The sequence below is a fragment of the Telopea speciosissima genome, chromosome 3 (genome assembly GCF_018873765.1).
Source record: "Telopea speciosissima isolate NSW1024214 ecotype Mountain lineage chromosome 3, Tspe_v1, whole genome shotgun sequence".
Taxonomy (NCBI): domain Eukaryota; kingdom Viridiplantae; phylum Streptophyta; class Magnoliopsida; order Proteales; family Proteaceae; genus Telopea; species Telopea speciosissima.
Window position 1 is genome coordinate 64,619,905 of NC_057918.1, and position 18,881 is coordinate 64,638,785.

At 38.9% G+C, this 18,881-nt stretch overlaps 1 protein-coding gene across 1 annotated transcript; it reads right to left on the reverse strand.

Moving 5' to 3' along the window:
* Nucleotides 1–4,320: 4,320 nt before the first annotated feature.
* On the reverse strand, nt 4,321–4,836 carry LOC122654039. Its single transcript, XM_043848009.1, has one exon. It carries the CDS (start codon nt 4,791–4,793, stop codon nt 4,329–4,331), a length of 465 nt encoding a protein of 154 aa, XP_043703944.1. The 5' UTR covers nt 4,794–4,836; the 3' UTR covers nt 4,321–4,328.
* Between the last annotated feature and the right edge of the window lie 14,045 nt (nt 4,837–18,881).

Here is an 18,881-nt window from a genome sequence, read left to right on the forward strand (position 1 = left end):
AAGTTTAAAATTGCCCCTACAACCCAAAAATTCAAATTTTGTTTTTGAATTGGAGGGTTTGATTTTTTTTTAAAACTATTTTTATTGGATTCAAATAGGGGGTACATGCTAATTTATGAATAATATCTTAGTATATGTAGGCAATGTTTAAAATATCGGTATCGGATATCATATCAGAAGGGTGGTTTTAAAAGACGTATTGTATCATTACGTATCAGAGATATGTATCGTACGCTACAGATATGAATGGAAATACACTTTTGGAGTTAAAAAGCAATACAAATAAGCAATATATAACACGTATATTGCATAAACACTAAAATGGAGAACATTGTATACCAAAACAAAAGACTTTAATCGATTTGAGTACAAATCCTTGCAAATGATCAAGTTTGATGCATCAACAAACTTAGTTTTAACTATAAGTATTGATACTCTCACAGAACCTTTAACGTATCGTTAGTATCGGTTTGTATCGTATCATATCGGTCCATATCGAATGATACAATACGATACCAATCGAGACATACTATTTTCTAAAAAAATAAAAATAAAAATACGAATCGATATGTTTCATATCGGTATTGATCAATACCGATACATATCGGTCAGTGTCGTATCGGCTAATACTTTAAACCATGCATGTAGGTGCCAAATAATTGTCAAATCTGATTCGATACCATTTCGATTTAGGTTTCGTCAAATTTCGATGGGGATAAGTGAGTTTATATAGTTTGTTTAACCAGGTTGAATCGAAACTTGTGTAATATCCAAAATTAAGATTTAAAACCATGATTCTAGATATACATGACAGTTGTCATTTGCACCAGCCATAAGAATTCAGTAATATAAGACATAAGAAAATTCAATGAATCTTGATAGATTTGAACCACCATCTCTTGGAAAGCCCCCAAATGCTGTACCTCTTTGATCTAAAAACTCACATACCAGAAAAATAATGATACAAATTCTGATTGAATAAGAACAACTATCAAAACTAACACAAAACATTAAAATCCAATATGAAGATAGCAAAAAGACCCTAAAACTAGATCACGTTAAAGATTTAGAGCCCCCACATTCCTGTTGCATTGTTTTGCATGAATGTATATTATATCTTGAAAGTTGGATACCTTGAGATATTCTACCCAATGAGACTTGTCTTCTCTCTTTCTTTAGCGTTAGATTTCTTGAAATGACATTGATTTCCCCCTTCTATAATCTAAAGTATGTATTTTTTATCTTATACCAAGCGATGTAGGCCAATACCAATTATCATTTATGGACCCCTAACATTTAAATTTAGCAGGAGCCGGTAGGTATTCACATTTTTAGCAAGCATTATTAGCAAATGGCAGAAGCATGCATAGATCTGCATGGATAAAAATGGTGAATTCGAAGGCCAAAAAAATTAATAATCTAATAGTTAGTGTTAAGCATGAAAGAGGATCAAAATACTAGTGTGCATAACCTAATGGTTAGTGTTAATTAAGCATGAAAATAGGATCATTTTTTAATTTTTTGTCATTTGAGGGGAGTATTAATGACTATTTAAGGTGGCGGAAAACTTTCTCCTAATGTATAACCTATAATAACATTTACTTTCTTTGTAAAAATTTTGGAAAAAATTTAAGATTAATTAGGAACTGTCCAAACGTGTACATACGCGTGTGTGTACGTGAGGCGCAATGTGGTGCTTTGATGGCACAGTTTGTACTTTGCACGTACGCATCATCGCACCTTAACTTTTTTTGGGTCGTCGATCAGTGAATCAGTGCAATGGTTCGGATCCGACCGTTGGATCGGTGTCTGATCCAAGGGTGCAATCCTTAGAATAAACGTTGAGCCCAATGATTGTATCCCATCCAAACAGCCATATGCAAGCCCATAATTGGCCCAGGAAATCAGTCATTTGGTAGTAACAAAAACGTTCTCTCTTAGTATCAAGGTGATTATTGTCCTTGTGAATCAGTAATTAGTCAGGTCTAATTTATCTTGGGAAGCAGATTTGTTGTAACTTGTTGCAATAATAAGGGTGCAAATACTGTCTTAAGGACAGAACGTGTTCGTTCGACTCAGGCAGACTCACCGTCCTCTTCATTTCTGTTATTAATTTTCCTACACAATACACACTGGATACATGGCATAAGGGATCCACACCTTGCTAAGGATTCCCAAGGATGGGGCAATTACTATTAGGAATGTAAACGAATGATTCAGCTCGGATAGTGCTATATCTGCATCCGCATTCGATTAGCTTTCGGATGGATTCGGATAGTGCTAAACAAATATGGACACGGATACGAATCGGATATTTTATCTGTTTACATGTAAATATAGCTTTTCGGATAGCTATAACCTATCTGTATCCGCATCTGTTTAGCTTTCGGATAGATTCAGATAGTGTTAAACAGAGACAAACATGGATACGAAAACGGATTTCGACTTTTCATTTACACCCTTAATTACTATCACTCCCTTAACTTAGTCTATATTTACTAAATTCCCTACTTTAAACTTGATCTCCTCTTTTTTTTGTCAGGCAAATCAATCACGCACCTAAACCATCAAATCACTCACGTCACAACCTTTGGAATGATGGAGATAACCTCAGCCGCTGAAGCTCTACTAGCTCCCGTGAAGCAATCGAATTGCGGAAATAGAGAAGCAAACCTTCTGGCTAAACGAAGGCCCCTATCGAAGAGACCTAACCCAAGTGGCGGAGGCCCTAAGACCGAACAACGACGAGGCCGTAGCCCACGCTGCATTGAAGAAAAAAATACAAGAAAAAGCACATCAGGGAAATTGATGTTCATTGAAAAATTTGGTAGAAAATTTTGAAACTTTTATTGTAGATGTTAAGAATTCATATAATATGTTTTGTTCTCTAATTTAGAACTGTTTTTTTTCGATTCTCTCCTATAACCAAAGTTCCACCTCCTTTTCTTTCCCATTATTTCAAAAACCCCAGATTACCTCTCTATCCCAGTAACCCCGGCCATTGCCCTTAACCGACTACTTCCATCACTGCCGATTGCCGAATTATTATCCTTTCCAATTCCTAAAGTGTGACAATGCTGACAGTGTTGAGTGGAGATATTGACACCAGGCAGCTGCCATACCCAACGATTCAAGCTTATTGATATGAACGATTGGATGTGACAGCTACCAAGTGTCGACATTTCCGACTAGCACTACCGCACTTTAAGGAATTGGAGATGATAATTTTCTGCCGGTTACCCATCCTCCTCCTCCCCCTGTGCACGTCCTGCCTCACACCCTCTTCAGTCTTCACATAATCTTTGTTCTCTCCTTCACCCAATCTGTTTTCATGCCTGACAATCTAACATTTTCATGGGTTTATGATATCCTCCTCCTTACCATCTGTCCCTCTTCTCTGGTTTTGGTGTTCCTGTCAAAGCCATTTTGGGTGTTCTTATGAGTTGCTGCTTGAGAAATGCACCATTTTCACTCTTAGTATACTTATATGGGTAAAACATTAATTCAAATATATAAGGGAAAAGCCTGGGTATCCTAGCCTTACACCGTATGCTAGCATACGGTATATCCCTAGTATACCCATACCTCTCTTAACATATAAATACTTTTCCAAACGGATTGATCCATCGGTCGAATGCTATCGTAATGTAGGGATTACTTACTATTATAAATCTAAAAAAGAAAATTCTCATTCAGCTCGGCACCAAAAAAATAAAAAATCAGAGTGGATCAATCTTCAACTAATTAAACATAAGAAATCGACTGCAATTGAAAAGAAAATTTGAGACAAAGCATTAGAGATAAGAAATCGACTGCAATTGAAAAGAAAATTTGAGACAAAGCATTAGAGCTAGCCACCCATGGTTCTAAGTATCGGTATCGTCTCGTCTGTATTAGGCGATACATATCGATTTTACTTGTTGTCAATACAGCACAGACAAGGAGTGAAATGATCAGAAAACTTGTTTTTTTTTTAAGGAAATTCAAGGGTATTTTTGTCCGATATAGCCAATCCAGACCGATACCTTATCAGTATCGTATCGGTTTTGAGGGTCCCCAATACCTTGCACTAAAACTAGGTAGCCCCCATTCTCTCTAGAACCAGAACCAGGCAGGCAGAATTTGCTCCTAACCAAAATCTAAACCAGGTGAGTAATAACTAAAAACTGAGAATAGAAAAAGACATCTTTCGACTATAATAAATCCAATTAGAAAGACTCGATTCTACACAATCGTACACACAAAATCAAACTTCCTAACAGTTACATTATTCATTCCTTCCACTTTCTTCTTCCTCTTGTTTTCAATTCCCGTAAAAGTGAAAGTTCTCAGACCCCCAGAGGAGGACGAACCTCAACTCTGGAAACACCGAGACCCTCCCTATCCTCTACAACCTTAGCCACCTCTACCTCTCCCACCACCAGCTCTGCCACTTCTTCCTCTTCTTCCTCTTCGTCTACAAAGTTCGGGTCTTTCTCGTCGATCGCCGCCGGTGCCACCTCTAACACATTCTCCGTAAGGTCACCTGGACCTTCCCACGTATACTTACCGCCGTGACCTGACTTGGGTGGTCCATAAACCAAGGGACGTCCATCAACAGGGTGACGCTCCATACGATGAACTCCCTTGTCACAAAGCTTCCTCTCAATGTATTTGATCGTCTCAGGATTGTGAGTCTTCACCTCCGCTTTCTCCACGCACATTCGTCCTTCCTCATCTTTGTGCTTTAATCGTATGATCACTGGCTCCTCTTTCGATTTGTTCTTCTCCTTCGCCTCCCTTGTCGTCGCCATATATTCTCTGGAATTAACGATTGGGGTTTTCACTTGTCTAGCTTGCTGTGACTGTTGTGACTCAAGAAGAAATGGGAAGGTTGAGAGGGTTTTTATGGACGATTTTGGAAGTCGCTAGATAGAGACGGAGGGGGCGAGTTGGGCGGTACAACCTAGAAGGTTCGCTGGGATCCATATTGATGATATGACCGATGACGGATTCTTTCTGCCCACAGTGATCAACACGTGTTCTTGTTATGGTAAAGACAAGAAGCTCGATCTTTCTACTCTTTTTTCCTGATATTTCTGTTCTTTTCTTAGTGGGGAATTGATTCTTGTGGGCCCCCTATGTCCTTTGTGTGGGACGAAATGTTGCTGTTACACTTGGCCCAGGGCTGAATGTTCACGTACAGACTCACAGCCGATTAGATGGAATATTTTCACAAGTTGGATTTCATCTGAATGGCTCACAGCCATTCATGTACAACTGAGAATGGTCGCTATGGATCAACATGTGTTCTTGTTACGGTAAAGACAAGATGCTGGATCTCTGTGCTCTTAAAGCCACGTTTACTGATATTTCTGTTCTTTTCGTATTCTTGAGGAGGATTCGTGTCCTTTTGATAATCTTATGGGTGTTTCTGTTCTGAGTATGTGCTGAAAAACAGTAAAACAATCTTTTCATTTTCTATGCTAAAAAACCGTTTTTGACCACTTAATAAACTTATCCTGAAAACGTTTCCAAAAGACCATTGAAAGACCATTAGTGCATGATCCCACTACCACCACACACCCCCCCCCCTTTCCACTGCCGCCACCGCTTCCTCCAATGCTGTAAATGACTGAATTAGACCCTGAACTATGTCCCTAAGATGCCGAATCCAAGCTCATTGGATTGTGCATCACAGAAGGCTGGAAGAAGTTATGGGTATTGCCCAGGTCTCAAATTTCAGGCTACTTCTTTGGGTTCTTGCCGATATCAATGCCAATCCCACCTTCTGGTCCTTCGATTTCTCAATTCCCATCTCCAAAATTCTTCTCCATGTTACGTCCTGCAAAACTGACATTTTCTTTTTCCTTTTTAAGCTCCAAGAGGAAATGGAGAAGGAAAAGAATGATCCCCCTCGAGTGACACTGAAATAGGGCAGAGCGATGGAGAGAGAGAGAGAGAGAAAGACAAATTGTGAAGACTTAGGGTTGTCTTCTCAAAGCTCTTGCGGAGGACGAGGGCTTTGTGTCAAATGTAAATGAAAAGCCAAATTGTGAAGACTTGTCGAAATTATAGACAGAACAAAACCCATCACTGTCTCTTCTCCATTAGAGACCCTAAAAAGGAAGAAGGCAGAGAGAGAGAGAGAGAGAGAGAGGGAGTTTTGGTGTCTAGTCTTGCACATTATATAGATATAGACCTATATCAAAAGCAAAAATATCCCATCTCTTCAGGGACTGAAGTCTGGGACGGTTGAAGAGAGATATGGGAAGTAGTGATAGACTGCCCGCCATCGATCTCCCTTCTCCATTCAGCGAATTTCATGGGAATTTATCTGATTCGGAGTTACGAGAGACCGCCTATGAAATCTTCGTCGGCGCTTGTCGATCTTCTGGATTGGAGAGGAATGAGAGGTCATCGTCTCCGTCGTTGCTATCGTGTGGTTCTTCTGCTTCGCCTTCTTCTACTTCGCCCTCTTTGCAGAGATCAGTTACTTCAACTGCTGCCAGTAAGGTTAAGAAGGCCTTGGGTTTGAGATCTTCGAAGAGAAGTCCGGGAAAGGATAGTAGTTCGTCCAGGTCGAAAAAGCCGGTGACTGTTGGGGAGCTCATGAGGGTTCAGATGAGGGTTTCTGAGCAGGCTGATTCGATGAAAAACCAAATTCGAATAAAAGAAAGAATTTATTCGAATCGCCGTTAGGGTTGTCTCCTCAGAGCTCTTGAGGAGGACGAGGGCTTTGTGTCAAATGAAAATGAAAAGCCAAATTGTGAAGACTTGTCGAAATTATCGGGCACAGGTATTACAATTTGTTCTGTCAAAAGTCTTTCAGGGAGCATAAATTTTAATTTATGTTTCTAAAAATACTTTGTTATCAAACGATTTTTTGGTGTTTTTTCGTTTCTCAAAATGAAAAAACACCGAAAACTGTTTCTCGTAAGGTTATCAATGGAATCTTAAAGAGTATTTTAGAAAATACTAAAACCTAGAAGGGTATTTATGAACCCAAAGGGGAATTGAATTATTGTATTTCCTTGGCTGCTAGAATATTCTTGCTACCCTTCTTTCTCCCTTGCCGGTTGGATCTTTAGTTGGAAGGATTTTTCATACTTGGGGAAGAAGGAAAGCTCAGCCATTGAAGGGCTTTTTGGATCCATTGTTTGGTACTTGTGGAAGGCAAGAAACGATCTCTATTTCGGTAAAGGAGTTTGGTCCCTACAGGACGTTATTTCAGCAGCTCTTCAATCTCATGGGGAGTATAGAAATGCTCAGAGGCCACCTCCTACTAGCGACCTAAAGGCTCCACCTTCCACTTTGGACTCAACTTAATGGACTCCTCCTCCTCCTCCTCATGTGTTTAAACTCAACTGTGATGCCTCTAAACGCACCAATCTGGCCAAAGGGGGAATCGATTTTATCATTAGAGACCACAATAGTAAGCCGATTTCGGCCAAATCAATTGTCACAGAGTTCAGGAGTATTGCTGAAGGTGAAGCGTTTGCTATTCTTAGTGGTTTGCTTGAAGGTATCTCTAAAGGTACTGATCATTTACTGGTTGAGTTAGATAGTTTGGAGATCATCCAACTCATTCAAGACCCCTCAAAGCCGGTTCCACATTCGACTTCGCCTCTTATAACGGATATCCGATACCTAGCTTCCCAGTTCATCACATGTTCTTTCTTTTTTTTACCTAGAAAAACCAATGTTATGGCTGATTTTTTAGTCAGGAAGGCCCTGTCTATACAGTATTCGACAGATTGACCAATTTCCACTCCGTGGCTATTGGAATCTTGTATTTCTTTAGCCTCGTGCTTTGCTACTTCTTTTGAATAGAATGCTTTTTACCAAAAAAAAAAAAAGTGTAGCAGCAAAATATTTTCCGAATCTTGTAGGGGTCACAGACTGTGGCCCTGTGCCTCTTACGCATGTGGGCCAATGGGAGGAGAGGATCTAGATCAATAGGAACAACATTTCTGTCTTTCAAGTGATAATTTTTTTTCGTAAGTAGCGGAAAAAATTTATAGAATACTTAACTCTTTTTTAAAAGAAAGAAAACAACCATTAATTGAAAAGCATGAGATGAACATCAAAGTCACATAAAAGAAAGATAAAGCATTTCTCTCTATGTAACTTCCTGTAAAATTTTACAAGCCTATGGGAAATAAATCCCTAAGTTGGCAACATAGGCTAGGCCAACACTCTGTCTCTCTCTCCTTCATTGTTATTAACGAATCAAATCACAATGATGCTGATGAAAATGGCATTTACAAAAAGGGTAAATTACACATCACCCCCTGGTTTTCAAACAAAACTCAGATCACCTCTTGGTTTTTGAAAAAACGCAAATCACCCCTAGTTTAGACCCCAATATGACAAATTAGTCCTTACCATTAGTTTTATACTGTTAATTGATGATGTCAGCCAGTTAAATAAATTTAAATCCCTAAACTACCCTTGACCAATGTTGAAGATGAAGGAAGGGTAGTATTGTAAATTTAATTCTAATGTTTTAGTACAAGGGTAAAATAGTCATTTCATACCAATAACTAATAACAGACTTACACTGTTACTGTAGAGGGGGTGATTTGAGTTTTTTCAAAAACCTGGGGTGATCTGAGTTTCGTTTAAAAACCAGGGGGTGATGTGTAATTTACCCTTACAAAAAACAACTATGGGCAATAATATTTTTTGTACCATCTCTTGTAAGAACTTTAGAAATTAAATAGTGTTAACCAAATATGGGGTGAGCCAAGTTAAACATAGATGAATATATTCTTTAGCTAACCCCAGACATGCAGGTGCAAAAGGAACTTTTAGAAATTTAGATGGCCCATAATTGCCTCAAAAGGTCCAACATACATACATTATTGGACCTTTTGAATAAGAGTCAAAAAAATCTTATGGAAATGAAAGATCTTGGCCTAAAAGATCTAAAAAAAGATAGTGAGCATTCTAGAAAAGCCTTAAAAGAAGTTTTTCTCATTCTTTGGGTGCTCAAACTAATTTCTTTGCTGAATTTTTAACCCAATTCATAGGCTTAAAAGTTGGAGAAAAAAATAAATAAAGATATTACTCATTTATGGATTGAATGTGACTCCAGTGCAGTAGTTATTTATTTCCAAAACTAGTCCTTTCCATGAAATTTTCAACAACAATGGTTCTGGTGTATCAATATCTTGGAAAATCACCTATTGTTACACGGTAGTGAATACTGTGACGGATTCTATGGCAAAGAAAAGTGTGGATTTACAAGATACTTCCAATTGATCCATTCATCCTCTTTTTGGTCAACATGATGTCATCTGGGACCTCCAGGAAAGATCCAGGTTTCGGTTTGAGTGTCACACCCCCATCCCAGACAAGGAATATAATACATTATAAGGGGTGACTAGGACGACACGTGTCATTCTACTACGCTGCCCGGATCACTGACACAGTGTCCCAACGCACAGTCATAATCAATATTAAAGTAATATAATATTAGAGTGCGGTAAGAGAATATTACATTCCAAAAGATCAATAGTTTTGCGGAAGCGTATAAAATCAAATAGTTATAAGATGTTCAAAGACTAAATGATAAATACTGTAATTAATACATTTTTCATGACCATCTAATAACTATCAACAATGGTATAATAGTAAATATTTATACATGAGCTTTAAGCCCTAAAATAATCAGAAAAGGGACCAAGTCCCAACCATCATTATGCCTTGTAGGCAACATCATTTCGAGGACATCGATCATAGTGCTCCTTCGTCACCTACATCATAATCTAAAAAGTGTGTACACGAGGGGGTTAGCTCCACTGAGCCAGTGAGGGGATGGGGATGCACAAACACACAGATCATATAATCCAATGATGTATACACATGTTAATTCTATTTTTTCACCTATCACACAACTAAGTCAGAGGTATATGCTATTGTGACAACTCGGGAAACACCGTGGGTCACTTAACTTATCGCTACAATGAACCTCAATTGTCACCAGGGGGCTTACACCGGACAATGCCACCAAAACATCCCAGTGGCAAACCCCTTGATAGCCATCACTATCATGAATGGCTTCTCCCACCTCCACAGAATCCGGAGTTCTAGTTACCCAACACCTAAACCCCTATTGGTAAAGGTCGTAACATAAGGGTGCAAAGTCCTAGCCACAGATATACTACATGTAAGTCTTATCATCCCGAGAGGTAATTCGGACGCATCAACTTTTCATCTGATTTAGCACCCGGGTACCAGCACGGCATGACGCATACAATTCAATATGACATTCAATCAAAGGTATTATATATGTATTCTGGGGTTCCGGCATCGACATTCACCGACACCGTAACCCAATAAAGAATGAAAAGCAACCACAACATCATCATATCAATCATTTAATAAAAGTATGCAAAATGCATAATCATGCTTAATAAAATATACTAATAGCATGGTACATATGAAATTAATAATAATAATAAGCCCAAACAAACCAAACCCACTCACAATATAAGTTATGTCCCGAAGTTACAAGTTGTCACCGCGATTAAGTAATATGCCACAAGATAGGAGTTTTAAATCTAGACAAAGAGTAAGAATAGGGTTAAATAAGTAAAGGAAAAGATCCCTAAAAGGTCTCTCTTAATTCTTTTAAGTATAAGATTTCAGAGACAGGTTATATGGGTGGTCTCATGCCTAATTCCTAAAACCACATGTAAATCCTAGATTACCAGGGGCTCAGGAAGGTCTCTGCCAAGCGCGGTTTTAAGGGTGATTTTTCTCAGAACATGAAACCGCATGTAAAACCTCATACCTGTAGAATCAAAATTTGAAAGGTTTCTCACCAGGGGTTCCTTTTCCAAGGGGTTTAAAGGTAAGGAAACACCAAGGGAGCTTCCTCCTAGGTCCATTAGGGTTCTAAAACCTTATTAGGTCCATGTAATCCCAAGGATTCAAGAAGGAAACCAAGGAGAACCTAATCTATAGCTCAAATAGGGTAGAAACCCTAGGTTTCTCAAATAGAATGAGATTGAGAGCTTTAGAGCAAGCCATGGAGTGAAATAACTCCACAATAACCAAAGCTAAGAGTTCCAATCGATCTTTGGGTTCCAAGACAAACCCTAGATCGAATCTCATTTTCCAAACCCTAAACCCAAAAATAAAAGAAGTGAAGTGGGTTTTAATGGCTTACCTACCTTAAGGTAGAGGAGCTCCACGTTGAGGGCTCCAAGAGGTGAGGTCTCAAGCCTCCAACCAAGCTTCTCCACCTTTCTTCCTCCTTTTCTCCTTCCTTCTTCTTCCTTTCTATGCAAATCTGGACACCGAGAACCCCGGCATACAGAATTATCGAGTTGTTTCATATGTCAAGGGGGTCCCTATAGCCTTCACAGTAGCACAGTTAGTGGGGATTCTTAATGTGTCTATTGGGGAAGCAAAGACCTATTGTTCATCGGGAAAGAACCCATATATCTTCATCAAGCGGGAGGTAATGACATTCTGACAACCATCAGGCGGCTGAACCTACGAGTGGTGGATGACTTCGATGAGGTCACGAAGCAACTCTCCGATCAGACTCGACTCCTAGAGGGTATCGAGAGAGGGGTAGATGACATCAACACCTTTCTTGATCACGGTGGTGGCGGTGGTGCAAACGACTAGCCCATCTTTCTCTCAACAAATTGAAGTTATCTCAGATCAGTTCTTCTAGTTCTTGTCTTAGGATGGATACTTGTGGAGCTCTTTTACTTTTTCTTTAGTTTTCTCTTTTCTCTTTTTTTTTTTTTTTTTTTTTTTCTTCTTCTTTTGATCAGTTTGCTTGGAACAACTGGGAACTAGCATTCTGAGTTGGGAAAGGCACAGTTATGCCCAAACAGAGAATCTGGAACAATTATGGTGTTTAGATTGGTATCTTTTGATTGAGCAAGATGGAGTCATATGTTTTTTGTTGGAGTGGATGAAATCATGAATGTTGAAATGAGAAGGATATGGTTGCCTTCCAGGAAGATTTGGAACAATTGGATATTTATAATTAATCTTATATATATCTCTATGTATTTGCTTAATTCTCTCTTGTTTAAATCATTGTTGATAATTATGGTTGGTTATGATTGATTCATTATTATTTATGAAGTATAACATATAATTGTCCATTTATGACATACTTAAGACTTAACCAAGCAATTACATAGTTGTAGCTTAACAGTCTATGGTTGAAGTCCTAAGTTCCATGTTGCCTATTATCTTCTAAGTCCTTGTTTTACCACAATCAGTCTTCTCCTATGTCTGTACACTATCATTTATGTTCTTGAAGATTTTTAGTTTATAACCTAATTGTGGAAAGTAAATCAAGAGTCCGCGAGACTGTGATTGGTGTAGAGCATCATTGCTCTGATATCACTCTGTCATACCCCCATCCCAGACAAGGAATATAATACATTATAAGGGGTGACTAGGACGATGCGTGTCATCCTACTAAGCTGCTCGGATCACTGACACAGTGTCCCAACGCGCATTCATAACCAATATTAAATTAAAATAATATCAGAGTGCGAAAAGGGAATATTACATTCTAAAAGATCAATAGTTTTGCGGAAGCGTATAAAATCAAATAGTTACAAAATGTTCAAAGACTAAATGATAAATACTGTAATTAATACATTTCCCATGACCATCTAATAACTATCGACAAGGGTATAATAGTAAATATTTATATATGGGCTTTAAACCCTAAAATAATCAGAAAAGGGATCAAGTCCCAACCATCATTATGCCCTGTAGGCAACATCATTTCGAAGACATTGATTACGGTGCTCCTCCGCCACCTGCATCATAATCTAAAAATTGTGTACACGAGGGGGTTAGCTCCACTGAGTCAGGGAGGGGATGGGGATGCATAAATACACAGATCACATAGTCCAATGATGCATGCACATGTTAATTCTATTTTTCCACCTATCACACAACTAAGTCAGATGTATATGCTACTATGACAACTTGAAAAACACCGTGGGTCACTTAACTTATCGCCACAATGAACCTCAATTGTCACCAAGGGGCCTACGCCGGACAATGCCACCAAAATATCCCAGTGGCAAACCCCTTGATAACCATCACTACCATGACTGGCCTCTCCCACCTCCACAGAATTCGGAGTTCTGGTTACCCAACACCTAAACCCCTGTTGGTAAGGGTCGTAGCATAAGGGTGCAAAGTCCTAGCCGCAGATATACTACATACAAGTCTTATCACCTCGAGAGGTAATCCGGGCGCATCAACTTTTCATCTGGTTTAGCACCCAGGTACCAGTATGACATGGCGCATACAATTCAATATGACATTCAATCAAAGGTATTATATATGTATTCCGGGGTTCCGGCACCGACATTCATCGACACCATAACCCAATAAAGAATGGAAAGCAACCAACATCATCATATCAATCATTTAATAAAGTATGCAAAATATGCAATCATGCTTAATAAAATATACTAATAGCATGGTACATATAAAATTAATAATAATAGCAAGCGCAAACAAACCAAACCCACTCACAATATAAGTTATGTCCCGACGTTACAAGTTGTCGCCGTGATTAAGTAATATACCACAAGATGAGAGTTTTAAACCTAGATAAAGAGTAAGAATAGGGTTAAACAAGTAAAGGAAAGGATCCCTTAAAGGTCTCTCTTAATTCTTTTAAGTATAAAATTTCAGAGACAGGGTGATTTTATGGGTGGTCTCATGTCCAATTCTTGAAACCTTATGTAAATCCTAGATTACCAAGGGCTCAGGAAGGTCTCTGCCAAGCGCAGTTTTAAGGGTGGTTTTTCTCAGAACATGAAACCGCATGTAAAACCTTATACCTACAGAACCTAATCTATAGCTCAAATAGGGTAGAAACCCTAGGTTTCTTAAATAGAATGAGATTGAGAGCTTTAGAGCAAGCCATGGAGTGAAATAACTCCACAATAACCAAAGCTTAGAGTTCCAATCGATCTTTGGGTTCCAAGACAAACCCTAGATCGAATCTCTCCTATTTCTCAAACCCTAAACCCAAAAATAGAAGAAGTGAAGTGGATTTTAATGGCTTACCTACCCCAAGGTAGAGGAGCTCCATGTTGAGGGCTCCAAGAGGTGAGGTCTCAAGCCTCCAACCAAGCTTCTCCACCTTTCTTCTTTCTTTTCTCCTTCCTTCTTCTTCTTTTCCTTCTTTTCCTCTCCTTTCTTCTGTCTTTCTCTTCTTTCCCTTCTTCCCATGTTATTGGTTGGAGAAGAAGTAATGAGAATAAATGCTTCTCCTCCCCTTTGTCCTATTTATAGTAAGTGACTTGGGTCCTTTAAGTTAAATAGGTCATGAGAACTAAATGGGTCGACCCACTGGTTTTAAATAGAAAAGAACCCAATAAGGATGGGTCCATTTGGTTGGGCAAGAAATAGAATAAATCCATTATTGGGTCAAATAAACTTAAATGGGTCACCAAAGTTGGATAGGTCACTAAGCCAAATGGATTATTTTAAGTTAAATGGGTTATTTTAAGTTAAATGGGTCAACCCATTAGTTCTAAATAGGAATTAAGATTATTAAAGAATGGGTCCCACATGATATGGGGACACAAATCCTTCACACTCTTCCCAAGGCAAGTGGGACCCACAAATAAAATATCTCCTACTCAACTAAAATAGTCCGGGCGGTTCAAACCTTGACCCGCACTTCGAGGACATCAAGAAAAAGCGTAAATAAATAAAATTAAGGGCTAGAACTTACTTCTTAGCCGTCATGGTTTGTTCCCCATGACCCCGATAGTTTCCTCTACAGGCAAACCCGTACTGTGGTCAATAATTTTGTAGCTGGGTTTGACCACCAGTGAGAACAGCTTACCAGCATATATGACAGCGATAACCACACGTCACGGGAAGAAAATAATAATTAACTATACTCCCGGGGTGCGGGTATAACATTGAGGGTTGATGTTTTCCGTTCCAGGCTAAGTGCTAGATTGTATTTTTTTGTCTTGAGGTTTCTGCTGATGGCTATGCTGAAGGTGGATCCCTACGTTAAATTTGGTTGTCTTGTGCTCTGCTGATGGCTATGCTGAAGGTGGAGTAACAAGTCAAGTTTGTATTTTATTTTTCCATCTATGAATGCATGCACGTTAAATCATGTACAACCGTTTTTTTATCTTTAATTTCTCATGTTGTTGATCTTTCCCCAAAACAAAGTAGTTAGCATTGTTGTTTTAATATGTAAGAGGAAAATGAAGCTAATTAGTGAAATCATGATAACAATTTAATAAGAGAGATGGTTTCCTACACGAACACTGTGCAGTTTCATGCCTTGAAGGAGGGGTATTTTGGAAAAACACTAAAAATAAGGGGTACATGAGACATTTTACAATTTCTGAATCTTTTATTTCAGCTCCTTGAGTTGTTGATCAAGATTCCTTGTCACTCCGGATCGGCTTACGTCAGCTGCCTTTTTAGGGTCATCGTTCTTCTCCTCAAAAGGAGATCTTGATCAAGAATAGGAACTACATTCTCCATTTACTCTGCACCTGCGTTCTTTTTGCCAACACAATCGTACCATCCATCGTCAAAACTTATTGTTTCGGGGGGATTAAAAAACGATGGGGTGAATCGATTGATTCGAATTGGAATTGGCCAAAAGATTCTAGTTGATGACTCCAATTGAATAGATGGGGTGAATCCTCTTTTGAATTGCCTATTATTCATGCTTGATATTCATTTTTAATCGTGCGACATGTAGCTTGCTTCCAAGCCGATAAGATAGGCAGCGGGTTGGGCATACATAGAAGTGAGTTGTCAGAAGCATTCGATAGCTTGGCTTGCTTCCAAATTGGCCCAATCGTGACGGTGCCACAAAGTACCGTTGGTGCTCTTTAAAATAGTAGAAAATAAATGAGACTTACATTTTGTAGCAAGATCCCAAGTTTATGGAATTAAAAACTCCAAAAATAATCTTAGATTGTAGGAAATCTTTGCTTCTTTTTCTCAAACAACAATAAAATGTTTGGGCTACCAAGGCAAATGCTCTGGTTCAAGTCTTGAGGGTGGCTACTTTGCGCAAAAAATTAAGACCTAACTCCAAACTCACCAATCCCAGGACCCCACATAAACAGGACCAACACTCGGTGATGGTCCATTTTGCTTCTTCTTCCTAAGGGTTTTTTATTATTATTATTATTTTTTTTTTATGAGAAAATAAAAGCTATATATTACTTGTAGGGCAAATTTACATCAAGGTTATACACAAAATTAGACTTGATGTTTAATGCCTTATCAGCCCAGAAACGCAGAAGTTTAGTTAATTTGTAATTATGACAAAGAGAAAAAGACACTTCTTTAGAAATGGCTGCCACCTGCAAAAAGAGATTAATGATTTCCAAAGGCCATGGAGATTGGGATGGAGATAGAAGAAGACCGGGCAGATTCTTGTGAGAGCACCAAACTTCTTTCATCTTCAACCCTAGTTTCGTAGCATGATTTAATCCTGTTAAGGATTCCAAAAAGTTTGGATTCTAAAAAATGATTCGGATATAAGGTTCCTGCTACGATAACAATAAATTTGCCCTTTAGCAAAATGCATGAGGCCCGCCCCGATGGTCCTATGCTCCTAGAGTAGTGTCCTGCACATATCAACACAGGAAAATGTAGAGTAGGTAAAATAGGAAAAAACATATCAACATCATCATTTGTTACATCCAAGGGCGAAATTGAGGGGGGAGAGATATGTAAATCCTTCATCCAAAGTTCCACCTTCCTCATAACCAACAGAGGATTAGGCTTAATAAATCTGAAAATAATATTGTTTCTAATTTTCCAAATAAAATAACAAGTAATAATAAAAAATGAGAAAAACCAAGTGAGGGAAGGCTTATCAAGCTTGTAGTTCATCAAAATAGAAATGCAGAATTGTTCCAGAGAGGAATGGCTGATAAACTCTCTTCTGAGACCCAAATGACCGGCTACCTAAATATATTTAACCCAATCACAAGTGAGAAAAATGTGCCAGTGGGTCTCGACACAAGTGCCACAGAAAGCATAAGTGGAATCGATCTGACTCCATTTCGAAATTGTATCCTTAACCGAAAGCCTTGCGGGTAATACATGCCAGAAAAAAATTTTAAATTTAGGATGTATATTAAGTTTCTAAAAAAACTTGCACCAAACGGAATGAGTGAAATTAAGAATTGAAGTCCCCGTTTATCAAAAAAAAAAAAAAGAGATTAAGAATTGAAGAGGTATGGTAAAAATTAGCTGCTTGTTTCGTACTAAATTTACCATCTTTGGCTAAGGTACACCACCAAGATTCAGAAGAATTTGACAGGTAATATTGATAATGTTGAGTCCGGTGACTCTTCACGTACGTGAGCGTACGTGAATGACTCATAGCCGTTTAGATAGAATCCAATTTGTGAGAAATATTCCAGCTGAACGATTGTGAATCGTTCACGTATGTGAAGATTCCCTGCTCACGATAATGTTGGGTAAAATTGAAAGATTAGAGATTTTTAAGAGCTCCTCATCCTAACTAGAAGAATTGATGAAATGGGAACTTTTTCAGGATACACTCTGGGAGAGCCATTAGGTAGGCCTGATTTGGTATGATTTCTATTTCAATTTCAGGGGGTGATTTCTATTTCTGAAATTGTTTGGTTTGATTTTTGTACCTTATTTCAGTGAAATAGAAATCAAGTTGAATAGAAATTCTGAAATAGCTGAGGGGCTGTTTTAGAATTTCTATTTCATTTGATTTAGCACTCTTGCTCTTGAATGAGCACATGGTTAATTTCATGGGCAAAGTAATAATTTCATGTTAAAAACAAAACACCACCCTTCTACTCCTAATGGTCTCACCACCACCACCCCACCCCCACCATTGTCACTGCCACCACCACCACTACTACCCTGTTACCACCACCACTATCACCACTACCACCCCGCTACCACCACCACCACTCCGCTACCATCACCACCACCACTACGCTGCCATCACCACCACCGCCACCACTGCCGCTGCCACCGCTACTGCCACCACCACCACCTCCACCGCCACCGCCACCACCACCACCACCACCACCACCACCACCACCATCACCACCACCACCATTGCCACCACCACCACTACCACCACCACCACCGCCACCACTACCCCTTCACCACCACCACCACCACCGCCACTACTTCCATGTCACCACTACCTTGTCACCACCGTCACCAACACCACCACCACCATCCTTTCCAAAGAAATATAGAGAATCTATTCTCAGAATTTGAACTATCAAATGGATTTTTTTTTATTCTTGAAATATTTTATATTGATACAATCAAAACAATTTAAATATTTTGACCAAAAGTCTATTTGTTGACTATTTCAAGAAATCAATCCAAAATTGAAATAGAAATCATACCAAATCAGGCCTAAGATTGTAAATCCTAGGATCGGTCCAAATGAAAGTATCTTGGCCATTTCCAACTTTCCTAAGGGTAAAGGATCTCAACAAAATTAACTTTGTACGATTCCAATCAATTCTGGGTGGATTATGAATTCTTGAACCTGAAATCTGTATCCACCTAAGGAAGTTAAACGGTCGGTTCAGTTCCATTTTGGGTTGTTTATTTATTTATTGAGTCAGACTGAAATCAGATCGATTACAGTTTGATTTTTAGAAACTGAAACCAATACTTATTGGTCCATTCCGGTTCAGTTTTTATTGATCTAGGAAAATGGTCTCTGAGGCGTAGACCACGGCCAGACACAGTTTGGGGGGGAATGACCGCCCCACCCCCAGATGCCACAATGCTTACTCTCATTGGCTGCTGCGCGCAAGGCCTCTACAGAGAATGCTCCTCTTTTAATTCTATCGTTTTTTTTCCTTCTACTTTTCCGGTTTTAA